The 16800-nt window shown below is 47.3% G+C and overlaps 1 protein-coding gene across 2 annotated transcripts; it reads left to right on the top strand.

The window, feature by feature from the left end:
• Nucleotides 1-645: 645 nt before the first annotated feature.
• PXMP4 (peroxisomal membrane protein 4) lies at nucleotides 646-16727 on the top strand. 2 transcript variants are annotated; one of them, XR_009405451.1, is made up of 5 exons: nucleotides 646-844; nucleotides 7014-7076; nucleotides 9236-9434; nucleotides 13938-14536; nucleotides 15304-16727. XR_009405451.1 is itself a non-coding variant. In XM_059406813.1 (4 exons), the coding sequence occupies exons 1-4, from the start codon at nucleotides 732-734 to the stop codon at nucleotides 14199-14201; spliced, it is 639 nt and encodes a 212-aa protein (XP_059262796.1). In that variant the 5' UTR covers nucleotides 646-731; the 3' UTR covers nucleotides 14202-16727. The 2 variants fall into 2 exon arrangements, 1 of the variants encoding a protein (XP_059262796.1); XM_059406813.1 differs by having other exon boundaries at nucleotides 13938-16727.
• Nucleotides 16728-16800: the final 73 nt, after the last annotated feature.

The following is a 16800-nucleotide window of genomic DNA, read 5'->3' as shown; positions in this document are numbered from 1 at the left end:
AGACTAAAAAGGAGCCCGCCATGCCGATAATGAATCCCAGTCAGGAAAATTCTAGGTGCAAAGGCGCTGAGACAGGAGCCTTCTTGGCATGCTCAAGGAACGGCAAGCAGGCAGGCCATGTGGACTGGAGAGGAGTGAGGGGGCAAGTGACAGGGTATGAGGTCAGAGAAGGAAGCAGGGGCCAGATGATAGTCTCTCTTGTGGGCCGGGGGAAGTAGTTTGGATTTGAAGAATAAATGGGAGCCCCTGAGATATCATGTGAGTTATGCCCGAAGAAGTTTGCTAGGAGCACTGTTACCCAATCGGGACAGTCTTGGGTACAGAAGAGACCTGGCTCCTCCCAGTGTCACCCTCTCGATTCTAGGGAGGGTGGCTCCTCTTTCAGAAAACATTTCAAGCGTTCAAGTGACATATCTCCTGCCAAGCACCAAGCAAACAGGCTACCCGGTTGGACAAACCCAGGTGTGCTGTTCTGGCGTTCCTTGGAGCTAGGTGGGCGGAGCCCGTTGTGATTGGTTACAAACTCCCCCACTCTTCCAGTCAGACCTCTCGTTCCCCGTGTGAGATGAGTGAGCCATTTGATTGGCGCTTCCCGTAGGAGTGACAGCAGACGCAGCCTATGAGCCCAAAGACCCGGCTGCCCTGTCTAGAGCAGCCTGCTGTGCCGCCGGAACCCGGGGCTGTCAGTGCTGGTCCTGCGGCTCGCCCCTACCCCGCGCGCCTCTCGCACTATGGCGGTCCCGCGGCAGATGCGAGCTCTGCTCCATGCGGTCAACGCACTGTTGCGCAAGCGCCGCTACCACGCTGCGTTGGCCATGCTTAAGGGCTTCCGGAACGGGGCAGTGTGAGTGGGGCCGTTGGGCTGGGCCCGGGCAGAGGGATGGGTCCTGCTCAGGTCGGAGAAGCGGGTTCGGGGCCCGTTGCCATTCTGTGTGCCCTTGAGCAGCCCTGATGTGTCTCTAGGCCTCGGTGTGCACTCTCTGCACAGTGGGCGCTGGGGATTTGGGGTTCCCAGCGCCTTCTGAGCTGGGGCTCCCATTAAGCTGTTTCTGGGTCCCCCGTGCTTTGCAACCTGGCACACATGCCTTGACCACCTCCCACTCCAGTCCTTGTATTCCCTCGTTTGGGCCGCCCCTAGCCCCCTGCTTTGTGACCTTGGGTCTGTTTGGCTTTAACAGTCCCATCGGCACAATGAGAAGTGGCCACTGGCCTCTAGCAGGCCAGTGGCGCATTGTGTGTATGTGCATTAAGCTGCCTGTGGACTCACATCCCGTTTCTCACTACTCATCTGTATGACTCTAGCTCTAAGTCCCCATCCGGCCCAGAAGACTCCTGGAGCATAAGCCTTTTGCAATGACTGTAAAAGATGGTGCAGATATTTGCTGGATATTGATTATATCCTGGCCATCCGATCTGCTGGAAAGGAGGTCTTGGGGTCATTTCACCTGGCTGGTAACTGCAGGGGAGCTCCCTGATGTTCTGATGTGCCAGAACTAGTGATGCAGCAAACTGTACAAAAACTTGTCCTCTTGGAGTTGACATGCTAGTTAGAGGAGCATGCCAGGGCGGTGAGAGTGCCTCTGGACTGCCTCTGTTCCAATCTTGGTGCCACCTACCTGTGTAGTGTTTTGTTTTGTTTTAAGATTTATGGATTTGGGGGCACCTGGGTGGCTCAGTGGGTTGGGCCAATGCCTTCGGCTCAGGTCATGATCTCGGGGTCCTGGGATCAAGTCCTGCATCAGGCTCTCTGCTCAGCGGGGAGCCTGCTTCCCTCTCTCTCTCTGCCTGCCTCTCTGTCTACCTGTGATCTCTCTCTGTCAAATAAATAATAAAATCTTAAGGAAAAAAAAAAAGATTTATGGATTTGACAGAAAGCACACAAGCAGAGGGAGAGGCAGAGGGAGAGGGAGAAGCAGGCTCCCCACAGAGCAGGGAGACCGATGTAGGACTCAATCCCAGGACCCTGAGATCATGACCTGAGCTGAAGGCAGACACTTAACTGACTGAGCCACCCAGGCGCCCCTACCTGTGTGATTGCGAGCAAGTCAGTTAGCCTGTCTGACCCTCACTTTCTATAAAATGGGGCTGGTAATAATACTTACATCATGCTGGGGCCCCTTACTGCAATGCCAGGCTCTTGGCTTCCGTGAGAACCCAGAGTCAGGTAGGATTGGTTCCAACTGGGCCTGAAGACTTTATCAGCCATGCTTAACTGTGACTAAGGTGGGATAACATCAGTGGCCCTTTGCCAAGGTATTCTTAGGACAAAACAGAGATGAAAATGAATCATACAGTAGCCGCAAGTGGTTGTTGCCCAATGCTAGCTTTGTACACCTACTTTCAACCCAGTTGTCTTTACGGGACCCTTCCAGCCAGGGTAGTCACTTGCTAAGGTAAGGCCCTTTTCAGGCCCAGTTCCTTCATTTCAAAGCTAGGTGCCTTCATCTCTTCTGGCCTCAGTGTCATCCTCTGTAAAATGGAAAAAGCCTCACCCAAGTGCAGTGCTCTAAGGCAGTGATCCCATTACGATTCAGTGCTAAGACATCATGACCATCTGTAAGGACCTAGAGTACAAGGTCCTAGTGAGATTTGTCTTTAAAGTACTGTGGCAGTACCAGGCATGTTTTACAGAGGAGGTGATTGTGTTGTTTTGAAGGGCAAGTTGTAATTTGCCAGAAGTAGAAGGGCAACCGAAGCAGAGGGACTGTTTGAACAAAGGCCTGGAGGTGGAAAAGAATATGCTATTTGTGCAGAGAGGCCATCCGTTCAGGGAGGCAGACTTGGACGACTAAGTCATAGGAGCTTTGTAAAGTTGAACTCACTGATTTCCACTCCTAACTATATAAGTGTGCATCTCTAAAAGTAAGAGCATTTTCCTATATGGCTAAATTATCATGATTATACTTTATAAATTAATAATAATCCTATAATGTTGACTACTGTCCAGTTAATAGTGAAATTGTCCTAGCTACTCCCTAAATGTTCTCCCTAAATGTTAGTTTGCTGAGACTAGACGCCTCCCAGACATCACATTGCACCTGTCATTATGTCCTTTAAATCCTTTTAAAGCCTGCGCATCCCTTTTTTAAAATTTTACTTTATTTGTTTGACAGAGGGAGTACAAGCAGGGGGAAAAGCAGAGGGAGAGGGACAAGTGGGCTTCCCTGAGCAGAGAGCCTGATGTGGGGCTTGATCCCAGGATGCTGGAATCATGACCTGACCTGCAGGCAGATGCTTAACAGACTGAGCCGCCCAGGCATCCCATGCACATCCCTTTTTTCAGGACATAGAATGGTGATACCTGTGAATGGTATCAACTGGCTCCCACCTGTGTTTGAGGGCTCTTGGAATGGGGCCTGGCAGATGTACAGTGTTGGGGACACTATTCCACTTGTGTCTGGGGAATAAGGAAGGACTCTTTTCACTCTGGAGAGCTGGCGGAGGCTGAGGGTCTCTTTGTACAGGGGAAAGAGATATAACTTTGGAGGAGGGGAGGGAGACAGCTTGCCAGAATGGGGTTCCTGCCCACTGCTAGCCAGAGGATAAGATGAGAAATTCAGCAATAAGATTCTGGCTTCAACACATTAACATTTACAAATTTGATTTGCATTTTTTTAAAAGATTTTATTTTTTTATTTGACAGAGAGAGCACAAGTAGGCACAGCAGTACGCAGAGGGAGAAGAAGAAGCAGACTCCCCACTGAGCAGAGAGGCTGATACAGGTGTGACCCCAGGATCATGACCTAAGACGAAGGTAGACACTTAACCCACTGAGCTACCCAGGAGCCCCTTTAATTTGTATTTTTAAAAATTAGGTAACATTAGGGGCACCTGGCTGGCTCAGTCAGTGGAGCATACGACTCCTGATCTCCAGGCTGGCTCGCCTGTGTTGGGTGGAGAGATTACTTAAACATAAAATCTTTTTTTTTTTTTTTTAAGATTGAATTTATTGAGAGAGAAAGAGAGCATGAGCTGGGAAGGGGGGTGGCAAGGGAGAGAGGTGGGCGGGAAAAAGGAGAAGCAGGCTCCCCACTGAGCTGGAAGCCCAATGTGGGGCTCCATCCCAGAACCCTGAGACTATGACCTGAGCCAAAGGTAGATGCTTGACCGACCAAGCCACTCAGGTGCCCCTAAAAATAAAATCTTAAAAAAAAAAAATTTAGGTAACATTCAGAGATGCCTGGGTGGCTCAGTTGGTTGAGTGTCTGCCTTTAGCTCAGGTCTTAATCCCAGTGTCCCAGGATCCAACCCCGCATTGGGCTCCCTGCTCAGTGGGGAAGTCTGCCTCTCCCTCTCCATCTGCCTTTCCCCCAGCTCATGTTCTCTCTCACTCTCCCTCTTTCAAATAAATACATAAAATCTTCTTTTAAAAATTAGGTAACAGGGGCGCCTGGGTGGCTCAGTGGGCTAAGCCACTGCCTTAGGCTCAGGTCATGATCCCAGGGTCCTGGGATCGAGTCCCGCATCGGGCTCTCTGCTCGGCGGGGAGCCTGCTTCCTCCTCTCTCTCTCTCTGCCTACCTCTCTGCCTACTTGTGATCTCTCTCTGTCAAATAAATAAATAAATTCTTTAAAAAAAAAATTAGGTAACATTCAGAAAAGGCATAAAAAGTTAGATGCTTTGGGACATGTGGCTGGCTCAGTCAGTGGAGCATGTGATTCTGATCTCAGGATTCTGAGTTCAAGCCCCACAATGGGAAAGAAGCCTACTTTAAAAAAAAGTCAGATCCTATGAAGTCCTGCCCACTCCATTCCTCTGTCACCGAGTCCCCCTCCCTGGAGGTGCCACCTGTGTCCAGTCTCATGTCTCCCTCCAGAAATATTGTCTGCAGATACAAGCAGATACATGTAATCTTCCCCACACCTTTAAGTTTTATTTTGAAATAATTTAGGTTTATGAATTACTTCATTTTACACAATTTGACATTTTATTAATCTCGTTCCGGCAGTGCACATAGAGCTGTGTCAGCCTCTCACATCTGTGTAGCATTCCACTCAGTGGTGGGACCATTATTTATTCATCCGAAAGCCCCTGTGGGTGGACATGAGTTTGCTTCTGGTCTTTTGCGGTTTCTAACAAGCCTGTGATGAATAGGCACAGATACTCATATGACAACAATACATAGCTCCTGGTCATGTGTGTCAGGAGGCCATCAAGGATTTTTAGACCTTGTAGCTTGGCAAGATCAGGACCTAGAGCTGGAGAACTTGGTGGGGACAGAGGGAGTCCAATAAAAAATAAGAAAGGAAGAGGCACTAGTGTTGGTTGAACTAGAACTTTGACATGTGCTATGTCCTTAACTGCTAGAAGCAACTCGGAAACAGAGAATACTTTTTGCTGGAGGGAGAAAGGAGGCAGAGAGGTTAAGTGATTTATCCAAGTTCATACAGCAAAAAGTGGCAGGGCTTTGGCAACAAATATACAGGATTTCCTTTCCACTACCCACTTGAGTATAGTTAAAACAATGGGGGCGCCTGGCTGGCTCAGTCAGTAGAGCAATGCAACTTGATGTCGGGGTTCTGAGTTCGAGCTCCACATTGGGTGTGATTATTTAAAGATAAAATCTTTGAAAAACCAACAAAAAAACAATGAAGGAGAATGTATACATGCTCACGAAATCCCCAGTTGTTCAAATGAGGAGGTAAAAGGAGAATCGGGGAAGAGGTTTGAGTCTTAAAAAGAGGCATTTCTGTAACACTTAAAATGTCTGTTCTGGGACACCAGAGTTCATTTGGAGCTATTGATCTTAAGGTTATGAGTTCAAGTCCCACCTTGGGCATGGAGCCTACTTTAAAAAAAAAAAAGTTTATTTCAATTATTTTAATTTTTTAAAAAGATTGATTTATTTATTTTAGAAAGAGAGGGAAAGCACCCAGTGGGGAGGGGCAGAGGAAGAGGGACAGAGAGAATCTCAAGCAGACTCCTTTCTGAGTGCACTGAGTGTGGGGAGTGTCTCACCATCAGATCATGACCTGAGGCATAATCAAGAGTCAGATGTTCAACTGACTGAAGCCACCCAGGCACCCCTCAGTTATTTTAATTTTAAAAGCAATGTTTAACCATTACAGATCATTTCAGAAATATGGAGAAGTTAAAAAAAAAAAAAAGACAAAAGTAATTTCCCGTATTCCTCTGGCTCAGGAAACATTGCTAATAACAATTGTGGCATTATTTCCTTCCAGTTTTTTTTTTTAATCCCTTTTTAGAAAGCTGAGGTCCTCTTGTGTATCATAGTTGGAAAGAGGTACATTTTGAATAGGTAGAAGGAAGTATGAGGTTACTCAGCAACTGTTGTAGAGAATTTATTAACTTTAAGATAGACCAAGCTAAAGGTAGAACCTTCCAGAAATTACCTTCCCTCACAAATAATTAAGGGCTGCTCCAGAATCAGTCAGCAATCCTGTATGGAGCACATTATTATACATCAAGCACCATGCAAGGTGCTGGGGACTCTGCAGAGGACACATCAAACACAGTCCCTCACAATGCCTGCCGTCTAGGGGAGGAAAGAACTAATCAGAATAGAAAGAAACTAGGAGTAATTGAGTCATTAACGCAGGACTGTAAAACACCGCAGAGAAGCTTGGAGCTCTGTGGTCTTGGAAATACTGCCCTAACCTGGTCTGGTGGGTAAGAAGCCTCCACAGAGGTGCCCCTGAGACTTGAAGGCTGAGGAGTTCCCGAGGGAGCAACTCTACACTGCCAATTGGGCGGGGTGATGAAGGCCTTTGCCACACATTGTCCCCTTTCATTGAAATTATAACCACCCTCTAGCCTGACATCCCCTTTGGCTGTTAGGCAAACCGAGGCTCAGAGAAGTTGAATAGCAGGCCTGAGGCCCCACTACCAAGAAGGTGTCAGAGCTGGGATTTGAACCCAGATCCCTTCCAGGGTGACGTTAGGATTAGGGCTGAAGGGGGTGGGTGATGAGGGGACAAGGCATCAGAGAGCCGGGAAAGAAACTGTGAGGCAGTGATGCCATCCATAGTAACTGTTTCCTTTCATTTCTACAGCTACGGAGCCAAAATCCGGGGCCCTCACGCGCTGGTCATGACCTTTCTCTTCCGGAGTGGCAGGTACCCACCCCCTCTGCACACCCCCAGACTGGGGGAGAGTGCAGTCAGCCCTCGGTGCCAGGACCCTTGCACTAGCTTCCTAGTCAGGTCCAGCCGCCCCCCCGCCCACCACCTCCACAAGTACAACTCTGATCCTATGAGTCCTACTCAAAAACTCTCCGTGCTCCCACGGTCCTCCGGAGAAGCCCAGCTTCCTTCCTTCAAAGGCCCTCTCCAACTAGTGTTGAGCGCTGGCTGATGCATGGAGATGTTGAATCACTGTATTATACACCTGAAACTAATATAACAGTGTCTGTTCACTATATTAAAATAAAAACTTTAAAAAAAAAGTCCCTCTGCTGCCTGGGTGCCGCTGTATGCCCACATTCCTCCCTTCCGGCCCCTTGGAGTGCTCCCGGCTCCTGGGACTCCCGCGTTTGCTCATGCAGTAACCCCCTCCAGGCGCGCCCTTTCCTCTTCACCCCACCCTTATTTCCCTGTTGGCAATGCATACCATTCATGTGAGGAGCACTAGCTTGGGAGAACTGTCCGTGACTATCCGGCTCCCTCAAACATCTCGGCCTTCCTCCATCCACCATTGTTTTCCCCTCGGGACACTTCTCAGGAAACCACTCCGTGGCCTGGTTTTTAACATCTGTAGCCTCACCTGGCGCTTAGAACAAGCGCATGTGGACAGTCTCTTGGCCAATTCCAGCTCGCAAGATTTTCTCTTTTCGTATTTTTATTTAGAATGGTTCCTGTATTTATTTATTTATTTATTTATTAGATTTTAATTATTTGAGAGTGTGAGCACAAGCAGGGGGAAGGGCGGAGGGAGAGGGAGAAGCCGACTCCGTATGAGTAAAGAGACTGACCCAGGGCTGGGTCCCAGGACCCCGGGATCAAGACCTGAGTGGAAGGCACAAGCTTAACCGGCTGAGCCACCCAGGTGTCCCTAGAAACATTTTGAAGGCAAGATTAGCACCAGCAGTTAACTGGGAAATCCACCTTTCTTGCATTAGAACTGGCAACACTAGAGGCATCTGGCTGATTCAGTCAGTAAAGCATGGGACTCGATCTTGAGTCATGAGTTGGAGCCCCATGTTGGTCACAGCGTTTACTCAAAAAAAAATAAAAAATAATAAAATAAAATAAAGGTTAAAAAATAAGAGAACTGGCAACACCAGGCTCATATTCCTCTGAGGCGAGAACCAGCTGACTCCTGGCTGTCCTCACTCACCAGGCAGATTTCCACAGGTTCCAGTAGACCCTCTTAAAGGCCCTCATCTAGCCGTGAGAGCACCTGATTGCAGGATCCTTGAATTGACCTCCCAGAGTACACGCTGCCCTTCTCCCTGTGTTCTCTCACTGCCCCCTAGTGACTTAATTTTTAAAGGATAAATAGAATCCTTTCCTGACTCAAATGGGCACTTTTCTCAGGATAAAGACAAAACTGCATGTCCCCACCTCTCCTCACATTTTTTCCCCACCACATTCTCTGGTCAGGCCTTGGTTTCTCTCTGTTCCTTTACTCCCCACTCTCTGTCTCTCCTCCGGACCTTTGCACATGCTGATCCCTCTGCCTAGGATGCAACCCCTCTCCCCTCTCCATCTCATTGAGTCCTCATCCTTCGGATCCCAGAGTCATCTCTAGTCAGGGTGAAAGTTTGACCTTTGCTTTGTGATAATTTATGTTTGTCTCTCCCATTACATCATATACCTTATGAAGGCAGGAAGCTTTTTTCCTCAGAATCCTATCCCTAGTTCCAGTACATAGTAGGCTCTCCCTTACTCCGTCCTTCATGTCTTCACATGTTCATGGCAAAAAGTAATTTACTGAGCACCTACTAAGTGCCAGGCCCTGTTCTGAGCCCTGGGGATCAACAAACCAGGTGTAGACACCAACCTCTGGTAGCTTCCACTGCGGTGGGGTGGGAGCCGGAGGAGAATAAGCCTATAAGTGTCAGCCGGTGGAAGAGCTGTGAAGGTAAAGGAAGACAGGATAGTCAGGCTAGGCTCTCTGAGGAAGTGACCTGGAGTCAAGGCTGAGGACATAGAAGCTAGAGGCCTGGGGCTGAATGAGCCTGGGCCACCTGCTGGCTCAGATTTGCATGCCCAGGGGGAGAATGCCCTCGGGGCAGTTGGGCCCACACTCACTAGGGGTCCCTGTGTTTGTGCAGCCTCCAGGAGAAGCTGCGAGCCATTCTGCAAGCCACGTACACCCACTCCCGGAGCCTGGCCTGCTTTGTGTTCACCTATAAGGGCCTCTGCGCCCTGCAGGCCCGCGTGCAGGGCGAGACCTACCAGGTGCACTCGTTCCTGGCCGCCTTCATCGGGGGCTTGATGGTGTTTGGAGGTAACAATAACATCAACAGCCAGGTAAAGACCCTTCCCCAGGATGGGGCTCGGGGTGCAGAGGCTGGGACAGGAAGATTGTGGTCTGGGTATAGAATTCGGGGTGGCGATCACAAAAGATGAGGGTTTTTTTTAAGATTTTATTTATTTATTTGACAGACAGAGAGAGCACAAGCAGGGGGAACAGTGGGGAGAGAGAGGGAGAAGCAGACTCCCTACTGAGCATGGAGCCTGTGTAGGACTCGATTCTAGGACCCTGGGATCATGAACTGAGCCAAAGGCAGAAGTTTAACAACTGAACGATCCATGCGCCCCCTAGTTGTTGTTTTAAAATCCTTCTTGGGTGACATAAAAAGTTGGTAGCCCCTCCTTCTGCCTCCCTCAAATTTATTAAGTACTTTCAAATTATAAAAACCGTGGTTTATTTTCGCATTTTAAAAATGCAGAGGCGCCTGGGTGGCTCAATGGGTTAAAGTCTCTGCCTTCGGCTCAGATCATGGTCCCAGGGTTCTGGGATTGAGTCCCACATCGGGTGCTCTGCTCAGCAAGGAGCCTGCTTCCCCCTCTCAGTCTCTCTGCCTGCCTCTCTGCCTACTTGTGATCTCTGTCTGTCAAATAAATAAAATATTTTTTAAAATACAGATTAAGCACCCTCTGTATGTCTGGGGCACTTCTAGGTGTTTGGGGTGTATCATAATAAAATTAGAAAATAAATTGAAAAGAAAGCTCCCATCCCCCTCCAATTCTCAAACCGCTGTCCAGGAATACTTTAACTGTGTCCTTTTTTTTTTTTTTTTTAAGCCTTTTTTTTTCTTTAAGATTTTATTTATTTGAAAGAGAAAGCATGAACCTAGGGGCAGAGGGAGAGAAAGAAGCAGACTCCTTGCTGAGCTTCTAAGCCCCACATGGCCTTGGTCCCTGGACCCTGAGATCGCGACCTGAGCTGAAGGCAGAGGTTTAACCCACTGAGCCGCCCAGACCTCCCACTTTAACTGTGTCTTGTGTGCCCCTTCAAAAATTGTCTGTGCTAGTATCTGTACCCACCAGGAGTTTTTCACCAATGAGATCACACCACACTCTTTCTTCACAGAATGATGTATTTAGGAAATCTTTCTTGTCAGTCCGTCATTCTTTTTAACACCATCAGAGCTCTCCATTGTGTGACTCGACTGGCCTTGATTTCCCCCGTCTCCTCTGGATGGACGCTTAGAGGGTCTGTAGTCTTTTGCCAGGACACACACACATATTCGTCTACATCTTTGTTTGGCTATGTGTCAATCCATCTGAAATTCCCTTACCACAGAACTATGGAATCTATAGATGTGAGCATTTTGAATTTTGAGAAAGTTTCCCAAGGGTTTTGGGGGGCTTTTTGTTTTTTTTTTTTTTTTTATTATTTGGTTAGAAATGTCACTGGTCTGTGAACTTCTAGGGACTAGGAATCCTGGGCATAGCATCTCCTTTTACCTCCCTTCCTTTCCCTGACCCCGGGTAACAACTACCCTGACCTCCATTGCTAAAATTTTGTTATATCAAAAATGTTATGTAAGTAGAGTCATTGAAGTATATAACCTTTGGTGTTTGGCTATTTCACGCAGCATAATTCCCTAGAAATTCATCCAAGTTGTGTGTGTATCGATAGTTCATGCCAGGGCATGGACGCCCCACACTTTGTTTAAACATCCACCCACCGACGGACATCTGGGTTGTTTCCAGCTCTTGGCTATTAGAAATACAGCTAAGAATATTCTTGTACAAGTTTTTGGGTGACCATAGGTTTTCATTACTCCGGAATAAATGCCCAAGAGTCCAGTTGCTGGGTCATATGATACATGCATGTTTAAGTTTTGTTTTGTTTTGTTTTTTTAAAGATTTTTATTTATTTGACAGACAGAGATCATAAGTAGGCAGAGAGGAGGCAGAGAAAGAGGAGGAAGCAGGCTCCCTGCAGAGCAGAGAGCCCAATGCGGGACTCGATCCCAGGACCCTGAGATCATGACCTGAGCTGAAGGCAGAGGCTTTAACCCACTGAGCCACCCAGGCACCCAATGGTTAAGTTTTTTTAAGATTTTTATTTTTAAGTATTTTGTAATCTCTGTAGCCAAAGTGAGAATCAAACTCAGAACCCCCAGATCAAGAGTTGCATGTTCCACCTACTGAGCCAGGCCAGGTGCCCCATCCATTTCTTTTTTTTAAGATTTTATTTATTTATTCATTTGAGAGAGAGAGAGAAAGAGCTCAAAGAAAGCACGAGTGGGGGAGGGGCAGAGGATCTCAAGCAGACTCCACGCTGAGCTCGGAGACCCACGCAGGACTCGATTTCCAGACTCCAGAATCATGACCTGAACTGAAACCAAGAGTTGGATGCTTAATTGACTGAGCCAGCCAGACACCCCCATGCATGTTTAATTTCTTAAGAAACTGCCAGTCTTTCCAAAGTGACTGTACGATTTTACATTCCCATCAGGAATATACGAATGATCCATTTTCTCCACATCCTAGCCAGCATTTGGTTTATCACGTTTTTGGTTGTTGTTTTTTTTTTTTTTTTAAAGATTTTATTTACTTATTTGACAGAGAAAGAGATCACGAGTAGGCAGAGAGGCAGGCAGGTGGGGGTTGGGGAGCACTCCCCACTGAGCAGAGAGCCAGGACCCTGAGATCATGACCTGAGCTGAAGGCAGGTCATCATTAACCCACCGAGCCCCCCAGGCCCTGCGGTTTATCACGTGTTCTTAACTTCAGCCATTTGATAGGTGTGCATTGCTTCCATTGTGGTTTTAATTTGCATTTCCCTAATGGCTAATGATGTTGAACATCTTTACATGTGCTTATTTTTCATCTGTAGAACCAGTTCGGTGAAACATCTGTTTGCATCTTTTGCTTATTTTCTAGTTGGATTGTTTCCTTTTTTACCATTGAGTTTTGAGAGTTTTTTAAAAAAATATATATCCCAGGGCACCTGGGTGGCTCCGTGGGTTAAGCCTCTGCCTTTGGCTCAGGTCATGATACCAGGGTCCTGGGATCGAGTCCCACATCGGGCTCTCTGCTTGGCAGGGAGCCTGCTTCTCCCTCTCTCTCTGCCTGCCTCTCTGCCTACTTGTGATCTCTCTCTGTCAAATAAATAAATTATATATATATTATAATTATATATATAATATATATGTATATATATTATATATTATATGTATATATGTATATATAATTTATTTATATATAATATATATATACATATTATATAATATGTATATATATGTGTGTGTGTGTGTGTATATGTATGTGTGTGTGTGTGTATATATATATCCCAGATAGAAATTTTTATCAGATACATGTTTGTAAATACTTTCTCTCAGCTGTAGCTTTTCTTTTCAGCCTCTTCATATGGGCTTTCACAACCCATTTTAAATTTTGATGAGATCCAGTTTACCAATTTTTTATTTTTATGTGGGCCGTGGGTTTTGGTCTCAGGTTACCTTTCAGTTTTGAGCCATGTAAATATATTCATTTTCTAAAAATGTTAGTGAACAAGAATGATAAATTACAGCAAAGAATAGCAACATTAAAATACCTGCTACAGGGGCACCGGGGTGGCTTGGTCAAAGCCCCCAACTCTTTTTTTTTTTTTTTTTTGTTAAGATTTTATTTATTGGGTGCCTGGGTGGTTCAGTGGGTTAAAGCCTCTGCCTTCAGCTCAAGTCATGATCCCAGGGTCCAGGGATCAAGCCCCACATAGGGCTCTCTGCTCAGCAGGGAGCCTGCTTCCTCTCTCTCTCTCTCTCTGCCTACTTGTGATCTCTTTCTGTCAAAAAAAAAAAAAAATTAAAAAATAAAGATTTTATTTATTTATTTGACAGAGATAACAAGTGGGCAGAGAGGTAAGGGGGGACCCGGGGGGTGGGGAGCAGGCTCCCTGATGAGCAGAGAACCCCATGCGGGGCTCGATGCAGGGCTCAATCCCAAGACCCTGAGATCATGACCTGAGCCAAAGGCAGAGGCTTAACCCACTGAGTCACCCAGGCACCCCAAGCCTCCAACTCTTGATTTCAGCTCAGGTCATGATCTCAGGGTCTTGAGATTGAACCCCGTGTCATGCTCTGCACTGAGTGTGGAGGCAGCTTCAGATTCTCTCTCTCCTCCTTCCTCTGCCTCTCCAACTCCCCCCAATAAATAAATAAATAAATAAATAAAATCTTTAAAATATCTAATACCTACCACTTCAAATCATCTTGCACACTAGCTTTGAAAAACACTGACCCAAGCTGGCTCAGTTGGAAGAGCATGAGACTCTTAAACTTGGGGTCATGGGTTCAAGCACTACGTGGGGTGTAGAGATTACTAAAATAAAAAAAGAAAGGGAGAAAGAAAGAGAGAGAGAGAAAGAAAGAAAGAAAGAAAGACCGACCCTGATCCCATGTGCAGTAGGTGCCCCAGGACACAGGGGTGGGCTGAAGGGTCCCAGTGGCTGGGAAACACCCCCCCAACCAAGTCTGGTCCCTCCCGTAATCCCCTGTCATTCCCTCCCTGCAGATCAACATGTACCTGCTCTCACGAGCCCTGTTTGCCCTGTGCCGCCTGGGTGTGGAGAAGGGCTACATTCCTGAGCCCAGGTGGGACCCATTCCCGCTGTTCACCGGGCTGCTGTGGGGGCTGGTGCTGTGGCTCTTTGAGTACCACCAGACCACTCTACAGCCTTCCCTGCAGTCCTCCATGACCTACCTATACCAGGACAGCAATGTCTGGCATGACATCTCAGACTTCCTCCTCTACAACAAGAGCCACCCCTCGAAGTAATGGGGCCCCCGAGGTGCTGACGGGGGCGTCCACAGCCGAGATCAGCTCCATCGGCGAATCCCCCTAAAGGATCCTGCCTTCTCAAGATCATGGTTCTCTGACTCTAACTTGTATTGTCCCAGGGTTCCATTTGCTGAAGCAAAAGCACTGGTTTCCAAGTCCCGTTAAGTCCTCTCCATTGGTGGAACGAGTGGTGAATTGGGCTCCAGGGCCTCAGTCATGATTCCAGCTGTGCTGCTGGCTAATGAGAGACCAGGGAACACCCTCCCCCCCCACCCCCGCTCTGGGCATCAGGTGTCAGCGAGCCCAGAAGAGGGCCCTGAAGTCTCTTCCTGGTAGGTTATGGTCTTTGACCGTTCTGTGTACCAGGACTCCTTGCCAGGGGCGGGGCGGGGGGGGGCAGCAAATATGTTTTTAGAAAAAATTGAATTCCTGGGCTCAGGTGATGCTCTAGTGGAGAAGCTTTAGAATTCCACTGTCCAATGGAAGCACAATGTGATTCACATATGTAATTGAAATTTGTCTTAGAAGCCACGTGAAAAAAAGTAGGAAGAAGCAGGTGAGATTAATCTTAATTATATATTTTAACCCAGTATTTCTAAAATATTATCATTTTAACATACAAAAATTAGTATAAAAATTGAGATATTTTATATTCCTCGTTCTTATACTAAGTCATCAGAATCAGGTATGTGGTGTATACTTAGAGTGTGTCCCAATGGGGACCGGCCATATTTCAAGTGCTCAGTAGCCGCATATGGCTGGTGGCTACCATATTGGTTAAAGAAGATACGGAACACTTCTATGCTTGCAGAAAATTCTAGTGGACAGTGCAGATACAGAGCTAGGGGACATAGGTTTGAGTCCCCACTCCACCACTGTATAACCTTGGGGAAGGTTTCTTAGCCTCTCGGAGCCTCAGCTTCTTATAAAATGAGGATAATCATAATACACACATTGGATTTGTAGAAGTAAAAGAGCTGCTATTACTACTAATTACTTCCATTAGTGAGCTCCTACTTCCTCCCAGGTGCTTTGCATGTATTATTTTTTAACCTATACAATGACCTTACAGGTGTGTATTTTGATCTTCATTTCACAGATGTGGACACAGGATCAGAGCAGGGAAGTCACTTGCCCAAGATAATCAAGATAATACAACCAGTATGATAGCCAAATCAGGGTTTGAACCCAGAGCTGTCTGAACTCAATACCCGTGTTGTTGTTGTTGTTGTTTTTCAGTGCCTTATGTTAAATTTAGAAACCTAAGCTATGCTATGCAAATATTAACTAGTTCTAGGATGGAGTCCAGAACATCGTGCAAACTCAAATGCCCAGAGGGGTCTGGCAAGGGGTATAAGTGAAAACGTTGTGCACTTGGGAGTGATGGTAGCCTGGGGAACCAGAGACTTATGTGCCCGTCCGATTTTTTAAAATCACTGGTGCTGGACAAATCAAACCAGGTCTCCAGGAAGATGTGGTCCATGAGCTTCCAATGTGAGACCCTTGGTCTAGTAGGAATACTCCAGTCTCTTTTTAGAAATTACTAGTAGAAATGTGCACATGAGTCACTGGTGATCTTATTAAAATGCAGATTCTGACTCAGTGAGTTTGGGGTGGGGCCAGAGAGTCTGCCTTTCTCACAGGCTTCCAGGTGCTGCTGTTGGTGCTGCTGGACGGAGCCGAACCTCGAGTAACAACCTCGAGTAGTAGGGACGGAACCGAACCTCGAGTAGTAGGGAATCATGCGCAGCCAGCCCAAAGGAGGAAGCCGAGTCACAGAGCTGTTAAGTAAAGGTGGTGGGATTAGGCCTGCTTCTGACAGCAGTGCTCTCAGTCCTGACGTACTACACACTTGGAGAAGGTGATCTGAGAAGGTCCCGCATTCCCTGTGTGGAGGCTGAATGAGATCCTGAGGTCAGGAGAGGAAGGGGGAGGCCATCAGCAAGCAGATGCTGGGGGGCCCCGCCCAGTCCCCTCCAACTTCGCACTTGACCGCACACCAGCCAACTCTTCCAACTGCCACCGCTGTGTCTTTCTGTCTGAGGCTCTCATTTGCCACTGGCACCTGCTCTGCCACCCACAGCAGGTCTGGAGGATTAACAGGGTCGATCACTCTCCAAGGTGGACACTCCACAGTGGCTCCCAGAGATCCCTGGCCGGACTGAACTCTGGCTGCCCACAATGATCACTTGCTTGATAACTGCCCGCACCCCCGCCTTTCCCCATCTTCTCCATCCCTAACGTAGGATCACTTCCCAGAGGAACCACTTGCACTGAAATCCTTGTCTCGGGCTCTGCTGTTGAGGAAACCGAAACTAAAGCTGGCCTCTGGTGCAGCAAGCTGAAAGCCAGTGGAGGTTTGGACAGAGAATTCGGAGGAAGAGTGCCGGGGCTTGGCCCTGTTTGCTTGGGCAAAGGACTTCACTGTTCTGTACCTCTGTTTCTTCATCTGTAAGAGAGGCGTGCTAATTTCAGTCGCCTCACAGCACGATCTGGAGGATTAAACAACATGATGAGTCTAAAGGAAGCACTGCGTGAATGTTTGCTTATAATGTCTACTATAGCATCCAAAGGGAGGAGGAAACGTGGTCCTAAG

The sequence above is a fragment of the Mustela nigripes genome, chromosome 7 (assembly GCF_022355385.1).
Source record: "Mustela nigripes isolate SB6536 chromosome 7, MUSNIG.SB6536, whole genome shotgun sequence".
Lineage (NCBI taxonomy): Eukaryota > Metazoa > Chordata > Mammalia > Carnivora > Mustelidae > Mustela > Mustela nigripes.
This window is presented reverse-complemented; position numbering and strand designations above follow the sequence as displayed.

Bases quoted from the DNA above. Each gene is read 5' to 3' on its own strand.
- PXMP4 (XM_059406813.1), top strand. From the start codon at position 732: ATGGCGGTCCCGCGGCAGATGCGAGCTCTGCTCCATGCGGTCAACGCA. The intron at 845-7,013 runs GTGAGTGGGGCC...TCATTTCTACAG, and splicing joins GGCTTCCGGAACGGGGCAGT to CTACGGAGCCAAAATCCGGG. The intron at 9,435-13,937 runs GTAAAGACCCTT...CCCTCCCTGCAG, and splicing joins ACAATAACATCAACAGCCAG to ATCAACATGTACCTGCTCTC.